The sequence below is a fragment of the Neomonachus schauinslandi genome, chromosome 4, assembly GCF_002201575.2.
Source record: "Neomonachus schauinslandi chromosome 4, ASM220157v2, whole genome shotgun sequence".
Taxonomy (NCBI): Eukaryota; Metazoa; Chordata; class Mammalia; order Carnivora; family Phocidae; genus Neomonachus; species Neomonachus schauinslandi.
Window position 1 is genome coordinate 103,183,775 of NC_058406.1, and position 11,331 is coordinate 103,195,105.

Below are 11,331 nucleotides of genomic sequence, written 5' to 3' on the forward strand. Positions count from 1 at the left end.
TTGTTTGTAATAGCAAAAAATTAGAAACAACGCAAATGTCCATTAATAGGTGAATGCATAAATAACTTGTGGATTATGTACTTGATGGAATATTACACAGGTGAAAATGAACGAATTACAGCTACTTACAACATAGATGAATCTTAGAAATGTTAAGTGAAACAAAGCAAACTTCAGGGGACTATTAGAGCGTAACAATTTTGTAAAGATAAAAAAAGCAAAATTGAACAATAATTTTTAAAGAATATTGTACACATATGGTTAAATATATACACACGTGTGTGTGTGTGTGTGTGTGTGGCAGGCAATTAATAAACATAAAATTAAGGACAGTGGTTACCTCTAGGGAGAGGCAGTGGGATAGGAATGGGCAGGAACACAAAAAACTCAATGGTATTTCTAATGTTTTAATGTATAAGTTGGGCGATGGGTCAAAGGTATTCATTTAATATTATGTTTCATAATTTATTCATGTTAAATATATTCTTTATAGATACCAAATATTACATATTATAATTTTTAAAAATCTGCTGTGGTGGAAACAAATGAGTGAAGTCTCCCTGAAAGAAAATCTGTTTCCTGTGCAGAACCAAGATTCCCTGACAGAAGCTACCCTTATGCAGAAAATGACGTATGTCCTCAGTAAATACTGGTTGGTTTACTGCTTTTCAAAGGGTAACATCTGGGTTCCCTTCTTACTGGTGCTTGCTGATGTGCAGAGCTACCTCCTGCCACACACCTAGCCTAAACCCCACAATCCTGGCTGAAATCCTGACACATGTATGACAAGAGACTGACACCTGGTGGATACAGAATGGATTTAATAAAATGACTAGGAAGTAAATCTTTCACTCCACTTAGTGAAAGTGGCAGTAGGGTCGGGGATAGGGAAGCAGAATGAGAAAACCAACATTCAGAAACAGGAAAGGGAAGGATCTCCATCTCTGGAATGGGATTGTCATCTAAATGAGACTAAAGAGATAGTCCCTAAAGGAGAGTGACTTCCCTCTCATTCCTTCTGCGCCTACAAGAGGAAAGAGGCTACAGCTGCAGTACGGAAAATGCAAGACGGTGAGGGAAAAAGGAAACAGGTGTAGCTGATCCCAACCTAGCAAGCTAAAACCACATGTACTTCCTGGTATTGGCCAGGTATCAGCTGCCTCCCCAGGAACTGCCCGCGTCAGTTCCCATTTGGAGACCTATGTGATCCAACCTTTCCCTGATGTAGAAAGAGCGAATTAGCATACACCATCCTTCTGGCACAGTGATTGGTTAGGGATCGGCATGTGACCCAGGCTGGCCTAATCAGAGTCCATCTTAAGGCTTTGCTAGGATGCCTGGCACAAAGATGCCCCCCACCCCTTCTGGTTGGGTGTAAACGAGAAAACGTCTACTCCCAGGAGTGCTGGCAGCCACTAGGTGGCCCAGGTTTAAGATGATCCTACAAAAGGTAGCAGCAGGGGGAAATCAATCAGGTATTTAGAGACACACTGAGCCACCGCATCAGCTTTTCCCGGAGCCAGTACTACCTCTGGACTTTCCGGTTATGTGAGCCAGTCAGTCTTTATTTTTAAGCCAGTTTGAGTTAGTTTTTTTTACTATTTAAAACCAAAAGATTCCTAGCCTATACATTCACCATACTTACTCCATCCCTATCTTCCTGCAGGATAGCACAGAGATCCAGGTAAGACAGTCACGACAGATTTATCAATGACGCTAAAGCCAAGGGTACTGAGCTGGAAAGGTCAGAGGCAGGAGCCGGACACTGTGTAAGACAGGGTGCCTCAGCTGTTTGTACAGGTGAATGAATTCCCTTGGGAAAAGAAAAGCCAAATGAGAAGCAAGTGCAGAGGGACCTCTACTAGGCAGGTAGAGTTAATGTGGATATAAACACTCTTCCCCACATACCTATCATGGGGGTGTTGCTTTGGGGTCTTTCCCCTTGTGGAATAAGGAATTTTGAAGCACATGCCCCTTTAAGTCTTTATTACCCTGCGCTGCAGTGTCTACCTCTCCCTTTACCAAATGAAGAGCTTCCTTTTGACTTCTACTGCCCTTGATGACACTCACTTTTGAGGTGACCAGAGGAATTTTAGCTTCTGCTTCTTTGGCATGCCGGGAACTGGGGCCCCTTCCTCCTCTGGAAACAGCACCATCTTCCTGACCCTGGGCAAGCACCATCCCCTTCTCAGCCTCTCCCACTGGTCCTGGCTTCCCTGACCCTCCAGCTGAGTTGCTTTCCCCTCCAGAGGCCCACGTCTCCTGTGGTAACCTTGGGGACTGGGCAGAGTCCATGGCAGGTGCTGACTTGTCAGGGGGACAGTTCCTTTCCTTACTTCCACCTGATTTTTTTCGAGGGCGCCCCCGTTTTCTTTTGGCATCACTTCCTGTATCCTCTATATCCTGCTTTGCTGCTTTAGCAGGTGGATCCTGCCCAATGGCCTCACTCACAGGTACTTCAGCTGTCCTCTTGACACCCTTGTCATGGGGTCCCAGGTCACCACCTATGCCTACTTCCCTGTTCTCTGTGCCCTGCGGCTGAGTGAGCGCCCCAGGCAGGGCTTGCCCAGGCCCGGGTCCGGGTCCAGGCAAAGCAGGAACGGTTGGTAAGATCATGTTAATGATGGGCATAGCTGCCTGGGGTCCCCCCGCCCTACTGGGCAGAGGCAGTGTAGCCACTTTCAGGCCTGAAGAAAGCTTGGGGGCCAGGATGGGTGGAGAGACTCGGATTGGCTGAATAAGAGAGCGAGGGGCCCGGGGAAGGAGCAGAGGCAGCCGGGCCACCAGGGCATTAACCTGTGGGTTATTGGCTGCTGGGGCTGGGCTCTCCACTACACTCTTCTTCCGCTCGCCACGTGCAGGGGGGCCACCTCCAGCCCGGGGTTCCAGCTCCTTAGGAGGCTAAAAGGTGAAGAGAGGACACAGTAAGTGGGAAGACTAGACATCGGAGCAAACACAGACACAGGAGGGTGAGAAGATATGGGAAAGGGGATACCAAGCCCCCAGCCCAGGGCAGCAAGGTCAGCGGCATCAACTTCCTTACCTGGGCTGGTCTCTCTGGTTTCTTATGGGCTCCACCTTCTAGGCTCTCTACACCATTCTTGGATTTAGATGACCGCTCCCGAGGGGCATGTTCATCGTCTTCTGCAGAGGTGCCAGAAAAGGTAATAAGGTGAGGGTGAGGAGGAAACAATGGCCAAGTGAGGTGACTCTGACTGACTGACTGGTGGAGAAGGGGGAAGAAGGTGGTCTAAGGCATGTCCTAATGCCCTACAAGGGGCACTAGGAATAGAAGCCAAATGCAAGGGGTCTCTGCCCTAGTAGGTGGGAGGGCCTATGATGTTGAAAGTGGCTGAGAGTTTTTTGGGGCCTGAGAGTCTCCACCTACCAGCAAGCCCCATCGCCTTGAGCACGTGGGCATGTGCAGATCGGGCAGAGATGAGATGCTGCTGCAGCAGGAAGCGGGCGACCTCAACGATGGAACTGAAGGACCGTTTCAGGATTCGTTCTGCCCAGTCGCAGGTCAGAGCACAGGCTGCCTCCACCAGCTCATCCCGAGGTGCTGGGGTTACTTCTGGGCCCATTTCTGGCTGCAGTGGGGAAACACATGCCCAGTCACACTCCAAACTAAAGAACCCTCGGCCCCTCTCAGACACCAATATCAGCCACAGTTAAGACCAGACTGGAGATGGGGTAACTCATCCCAGAAACCCACAAATTCTCTTCATCCTCTGCCTGAGCCACAGGGTAGGTAGAAGGGCATATCCTATATACCTAGAAGCTATGTGCAGAATGACCTAGGCTGTGTCAGCCCTCCGCCTTGGAGAGAAGAGTGCAATCGGAGGGTTGGTTGTTACTTACACTGTCCGAGCCCTTCAGGTCAAGTCCAGGCAAGGGGGGCATAGATACCAAGGTCTTCCTTCGTATGCCACTGTAGCAGTATCTGAGGCAAGTTAAAGAGCAGCCAACGGTGGGGATCTCCAAGCCCCGTGGGAAGGTTAGGCTGTTTCCACTCCTGGCCCTCCACACCCTAAGTTTTCCTCCCCGGGTCCTCCAACCCCAACCTCTCCATTCAAGGATACTTGGACTGGCCCCGGCCACCAAGCCTTCGGGCCTTGATGTCAGGGAAGATCTCTCTGATGATTTTGCCAAAGTTGGCTGTGCTGAGTGGGCGGCAACAGGCGAGGCTCTCACAGTACTTCCTGGGTGGGGAGGGGGTAGAGTGGGAAGACACTCAGAGAAGGAGGTCATGGTTAGATTCCGAGGGTCCCCGGCACAGGTTTGGGAAACCCTTTAAGAAGTCAGGCTCTATCAAGGCAGGGAGCTCTCCGGGGTGAGGGGTAGTCCTACGCCCGCCAACCCCCCCCCCGCCCCATTCACCCACCGATAGGCATCATAAACACTTTGCTTTGGCAAACAGGTGTCAGTATGCTCTTCTAGGTGGTTACGTATCCACCTATAGGCATACATGTACTCCTCATTGCTGAGTGTACTTGGCTCTGAGCTGCAAGAGAAGTAAAAGGGACAAGCCTTACTAAGATCCTAAAGTTGTGGTTCTATCCAGACTACTGCTTCAGCAGTGCTGGACCAAATCACCCAGAATCCAGCTTTTCCTGGTAAACCAGGGCAGGACAGGGACTATTCTCATCAAGGACAGCTGTTATGAGTACTCCTATTCACCCAGCCCCATCCCAGTGAGCCTTCCTTTAAAAACCAGAACCTCTGATATCTTAAACTCTAGCACCAAACCTACCTTTTGTCTCCAGTACTGGGCCCTGAGGGAAGCTGAAGGTAGAGATACAGCTTGTCATTGTCTGAGAATTTCTGTACATCTTGCTGAGGTAGGAACAGAGAGGCAGGAGAAAAAATAAGGCCAAGAAGGACACAAGACAGGATCTTCTGATCCTTCCCCCAAAGTCCAGCTGCCTTAGAGACTGTCAGACTGAAAAAGGACCTTAGAAATGATTTGGGGCTGGGTGTTCACTGTGCTCTGAGGAGTGCCCTTGTGAGCTACTGTGGTGAGAGGGGGAGTGGAGGGGGTCGGCTTTGATATTATTCCTACTGAGCGTCTACGCAACAGGTCACAGGGAGATGAAGTAAGATGCTCAAGGTCAATCGGGCAACAAGTTGCAAAGCCAATTACCTTCTGACAGGGAAGACAATACTGCCTCTCCCACATAAACCTTTCAGTTATGCATATCTTCATCATCCTCATCCCCCACCAATTCCACCTCTCTATTGCCCTCTTCCCGAAAATACTTACCAGGATTCCCTCAACTTTGTTCTGCACAGCCTTGCTGTGGAAAAGAGGAGAAAGCTGGAGGTCAGACACAAGATTTTCTCTGGTGTCTTATTGTTAGGGAGAGGAAGAGGGATGAGATGCTTAAGGGGTGCTCAGCAACTGCTCCCATGATGAAGAATCTCCCCACGCTCAGATGCACTTGCTCAGGGAGAGGCAGTTCATCTACAGAGGAAGTGAAGGGCTACAGTTCTGGAGCAAGGTTTGGAGGTGGTGATGAGTACTTACGAAATGGTACCTCGGAGCCTCTGAAGAAGGGTGGTGGGTTCTCCTGCCTCAGCACTATCTGAGGGGGCCCTTCCCCCAGTCTTTGGGCTCTTAGCATCGGGTTCATCTTCGGCCATCCCGGCATGAGGGCTAGAGCTGAGAGGAGACCAGGCATGAGGATTTAACCTCCCTTTCCCTGGAGGGCCCCGGGCACTCATCTCCCTACCCAGAAACACAGAGAAACAGAAAGAAAGCCTCTGAATTTCCTCAGTGGTCTTTTTTTCCCACCACTTGCCTTCTCCAAAAATTAGAAATTATCCCATTACTTCTGCAGGTCCACATATACCCAAAGAGATCTTTGCCATATCCATTCTGTCTGCCCCACCTTTCTGCAGTCTCCTAAATATGGAAAACTGTAAAGGAAGGGATAGGGGGACTGGGAATCGACGTTAGACATGTCCTTTTCTGCCTCTGATCCCGTACTGCCCTCATCCCCTTAAAAAAAAAAAAAAACAAAAATAAAAACAATAACAACCACAAAACAAAGTTCTCCAATTCTCTAAGCTACTCCTCACGCCTTAATTTTCCTGGGAGGTCAGAAAGGATACGAACATATTCTGCCCTTCCAGCCTTGGAAACCACTGGGCCCAAGTTCTCATTACTTAATCTCGCCACGGCTTCCTCCGCGGCTCCCCCTCCCCACGTCGCCGGTCCTTACGTCATCTCCCTCAACCTCCCATCCAGAGGCGCACCCCCACCTCCCTCCCTTCCCCCTGCATTCAATCCCGCGTTGTTGCAAGGTGGGGGGTTCAGGGTGGCGAACTCCTGGGCTAGGCGTAGGAAACCCGGTTGGGGGAACGGGGTCCCAGATTCGGGGCACGTGCACATGGGTGAGGGAGCTTTGAAAATACAGCCAAAATCTTGTTCTGCTCTCCTCCCAACTCATACTGCCCCCTCCCTACCTTTGAACAGTCGCCTTCCAACACAAGCAACAATAAAGGTAAGGGAGAAAGAGAAACTACCTCGTAGCCACCTTCACTCCAGCCCAGCCCCACGGTCCTGGCCCAGCGGGCTCGTGCGTTGCTTTATTTTCTTTTTTCTGAATGGCTGGAACAGCCCCGATCTGCCTAGATACTCGGACGACCTGCTCTCTCATTGGTCGTTCCTGCCACCCGGAGACAGAAGGCGCCGGGCTCGCGCTGCCGGCAGCTAAAGTCTGCCTGGTAACAGATTCTGATTGGTCAATAGGGGAGGGAAAATCCAAAGTTGGTCTTATTTGAGCGAAGAGGGGGAAGTCCGGGTTAGGTTTCGGTTAAAACTGGGGTCGGCTGGGACTGCCGGTCCCAAGAGATTCTTCTCTTAAAGGGACCGCAGGACGAAAGCCCGGGCGCTGGGCTCCCTTTGGAGCTTTCTTTTCCTTTGCCCTCTCCTTCCGGGTTTCAGTTTTGCCTTCGGTCGTCAGAGCCAGTGGAAGAAAAGAATCAATGGGTGATTAAAAAAAAAAAAAAAAGCTAGAAAATTATGGGTAGTAGTGATGGAGGTTCGCTGTAAGCTCACATAACCTTTTTGATGAAAAACAAATTGAGCACCCCACCCCCGACCCCCGCCCTCAACAGCATACAGGCACTCCACAACAAATCTGCAAACACAGGCTCACGTTCCTCTCTGATGGAGGCCTCAAAACCTCCGCAGCTGTACCACGTTTAGTTAAAATGCCAAGCGTTCATGGGTTTCCCGTGGGTACTTTATTTCCCTCCAAAGAGTTGCTAATGTATCTGCATCCCCATAGTTCTGCACTCAGTGAACATTGGAATTTTGACTGACACCCCCAGGGGGTGCTGGATACCCACAGGAACTCTTTACTCTCATAGAACTTTGTACCGTATAGGTCATGGGTTCTTAATCCTTTTCGTTAAGGATGTTTTTAGGTCATGAATCAAATGAAAGCAATGAATCCTCTGCCGTGAAAAACGCACATGCAGACCAAGTTTCGCATCTAATTTCAGAGGTCAGGGACTGCAGGTTAACATTCTTTTGAATGGATGTATTTTGTTTTGCACAACAGATACTTTACACCTAAAACTCTATTTGCAGTCCTGATTCTAATACATTTTCTAGTCTCATCATCAGTGTACTTTTTTTTTTTTTTAAAGATTTTATTTATTTATTTGACAGAGAGAGACACAGCGAGAGAGGGAACACAAGCAGGGGGAGCAGGAGAGGGAGAAGCAGGCTTCCCGCCAAGCAGGGAGCCCGATGCGGGGCTCGATCCCAGGACCCTGGGATCAGGGCCTGAGCCGAAGGCAGACGCTTAACGACTGAGCCACCCAGGCGCCCCCATCAGTGTACTTTTTAAAGGGCACAAGCAGAACTGTCTGATCTGGTCACCTTTGCCCGTTATAGCCCCCAATAACCAACTACTGGCTTCTGTGGGTGCTGGGAGAACCTAAGGAATTGCAGAGTTGGGGGAATAAGGATACACTGGCAAGAAGGTTTTCGATTAACAGCAAAAATTTATTGGTGTTTTCTGTGTGCTAGACACCATCCCTAATTCCAAACACCTCATTTAATGCTCATGACAGCTCTTTGAAGTAAGTAGTTATTGTCTCTGTTTTATAGGCAAAGAAATTGAGATTCGGAGAAGTGAAGGGACTTGTCCACAGTTATGTATGTAGTAAGTGCTGGAATCAGGATCCAAAGACAGGCAGTCTGCCTTCAGAGCCCATTTTCTTGAACACTGCCCTAGACTGTGTATACATACTTGTAGACACTCATATACAAATATGGGTATAGACTGATAGAAAGATACCCCCAACCACCACTGTTTGGTATGAAGGGAGATATAGGGCACTTTGATTAGAAAAAGAGATTGGGGTAAATTATGCTGGCTTAGGAATTTGCAGGTGGCAGGGAATAAATGGAAACTTCAGGAAAGGGAGAAAAAGTATCATAGGTATGTAAAGGAGATTATTTTGACAGCACTGTAAGAAGGTGAGGTTGCATGGGGCGAAAGGCTTAAGATGGGAAAAACAGGCAAGTATTCACTTATGCCAGGCATTGCGTTAAGAGCGGGGAATGCAGCGCCAAATAAGGTATAATGTACCTTGCCCTGAGAAGTAACAATAAAAATGATCTGATTAGCATCACCACAATAACAGCAAGTATTTATCTAGAGCTTAATATGTGCTGGGGATTTCTCTAAAGGCCTCACATATGTTGCCACTTTATCTCTTAGCAACTCTATCAGATAGGTACTGTGATTATCCCTATTTTACAGATGAGAAGACTAAGGCATTGAGAGGTTAATAATTTGCCCAGTGTTACACAGTAAGTGAGGGAGCCAAGATCTGAACCTAGGCTATCTGGATCAGAATATGCTCTAGACACTATTGTACAATGCCTTCTGCTATTGGGAGTGAATTCTTAAACATGAGAAAGCAAACCATAAAAGACAATATTGATAAATTTAGATAATTAATATTAAAAACTTAAATTTATTTTTAAAACCACTATGAAAAGAATGTAAAATCAAGCCACAAATTGGGAGAAGATATTTCAAGACACATAACAAAGGATTATCATCTGAAATTTATAAAGGCCTTTTACAAATGAAAAGATAAACACCCAAATAGAAAAATGGGCGGAGAGGGGCGCCTGGGTGGCTCAGTAGGTTAAGCGGCTGCCTTCGGCTCAGGTCATGATCCCAGGGTCCTGCGATCGAGCCCCGCGTTGGGCTCCCTGCTCAGCGGGGAGCCTGCTTCTCCCTCTCCCTCTGCCTGCCTCTCTGCCTACTTGTGCTCTCTCTCTGCCAAATAAATAAATAAAATCTGTAAAAAAAAGAAAAATTAAAAAAAAAATGGGCAGAGAAAATCAACAGGAATTTCATACAAGAAGCAGAAATGGCTCATAAACATATGAAAAGTTGTTCTCTCTCTATAGTAATCAAGAAAATGCAAATTAAAACCACAAGATACCATTTCATACCTACTAAATTGGCAACAATTACAAAGTCTGGCAATGCTGAGAGCTGACAGGGCTGTGAGCCAACAGGAGCCCTCCTCACTCACTGCTGGTGGGGATGCAATTTGCTATAATTTTGGAAAAGGGTTTGGAATTACTTGATAATGTTGAATATGTGAATATTCTATGATTCAACAATCCTACTCCTACAGACAGGCCCTAAAGACAGAGGCAGTAAGGTTTATAGTCTCACTGTTTGCATTAGCAAGCAGAGTGATAAGTTGTGGCATATTTATATGATGGAATGTCATAGGGCAGTGGGAATGAATGAGCCACAGCTACATGCATCCACACAGATGAACTTTAGAAACAGTGAAGGAACTATAACAGAAGAAAACATACAGTGCAATGCAATTTACAAATATTTAATGACAGGCAAAACTGAACAATATATTGTTTATGTATAAATACGTATGTGGTGAAAAGTAAAAGTAATAGAATTATTACCATAAAATTAAAGATATAAGTTACTTCTGGGTGCCTGAGTGGCTCAGATGGTTAAGCGTCTGCCTTCAGCTCAGGTCATGATCTCAGGGTCCTGGGATCGAGTCCTGCATAGGGCTCCCTGCTCCTTGGGAGCCTGCTTCTCCCTCTGCCTCTCTCTCTCTGTCTCTCATGAATAAATAAATAAAATCTTAAAAAAAAAATAAAGATACAAGTTACTTCTGGTGAGCAAGGGAAAAGAGTTTTAGGAATGGTTGTTCAGCCAATCAATAATGTCTTCCATAGAATCTAATTTAATTTGTTTGTTTTCCAAATCGATGGCCGGTCTTTTCTTTTTCTGGTCTTTTCTTTCTTTCTTTCTTCCTTTCTTTCTTTCTTTCTTCCTTCCTTCCTTTCTTTCTTTCTTTAGTTTTTTTTGCCAGCCTTTTCAAAATATTTATCATTTCCTCCTTTTTTTAAAAAAATATTTTATTTTTGGGCGCCTGGGTGGCTCAGTCATTGAGCGTCTGCCTTCGGCTCAGGTCATGATCCCAGGGTCCTGGGATCAAGTCCCACATCGGGCTCCCTCCTCGAGGGGAGGCCTGCTTCTCCCTCTCCCACTCCCACTGCTTGTGTTCCTGCTCTTGCTGTCTCTGTCTCTGTCAAATAAATAAATAAAATCTTAAAAAAATTTTTTTTTTATTTTTTTAAGTAATCCCTACACCCAACGTAGGGCTCGAACTCACAACCTGGAGATCACGAGTTGCATGCTCCACCAACTGGGCCAGCCAGGTGCCCCTCATTTCCTTCTTATTATAGCTGTTTCCTTTCATACTTTTATCATATGCTGAGTTCCCTTTTATAGTTGGGTCTGTTTCTGGACCTTCTGCTCTTCTGTTGATTCTGTTTGTCTGTCTTAATTAATGTGATTATGTTTTGATATCTGATGCTGAACATCTTCCATTATTCGTTTCTACATATAGAAGAATGTATTTTCCAAATGTGGCCACAACAGTATTTCTGGTTTCACAGACTATTCCACTTTGCCACTTCCCCATCAAGAGATGGAATCGATTTCCTGTCCCCTTGAAGCCCAGAAGGTCTTTGTAACTATCTCAGTGAATGGAATGCAGTGGAAGTGATGCTGTATGACTTCCAAGTCTAGGTTAGAATAGGTGATACAGTTTCCTCTTTGCTCTCTCTTGGGACACTCACCCTGGGAGCCCAGCCACCATGTTGTGAGGAGGCCAAGCAGCCCCACATGGAAAGGTCATGTGTAGGTCATAGCCCAAGCCAAGGTTGCTGGTGACGGCCAGCATCAATCACTGGGCATGTGAGTGAGTGAGCCATCGGATGATTCTAGCGTCTAGTCTTTGAGCTGC

The 11,331-nt window shown here is 47.0% G+C and overlaps 1 protein-coding gene across 1 annotated transcript; it reads right to left on the reverse strand.

Annotated features, from left to right (window-relative positions):
* Nucleotides 1–266: 266 nt before the first annotated feature.
* On the reverse strand, nt 267–6,564 carry RFX5 (regulatory factor X5). Its single transcript, XM_021688014.2, has 10 exons — nt 6,529–6,564; nt 5,528–5,662; nt 5,264–5,297; nt 4,754–4,836; nt 4,385–4,504; nt 4,083–4,202; nt 3,862–3,943; nt 3,389–3,590; nt 3,044–3,144; nt 267–2,901 (listed from the first exon to the last, which is right to left on the reverse strand). Exons 2-10 carry the CDS (start codon nt 5,641–5,643, stop codon nt 1,912–1,914), a joined length of 1,848 nt encoding a protein of 615 aa, XP_021543689.1. The 5' UTR covers nt 5,644–5,662; nt 6,529–6,564; the 3' UTR covers nt 267–1,911.
* Between the last annotated feature and the right edge of the window lie 4,767 nt (nt 6,565–11,331).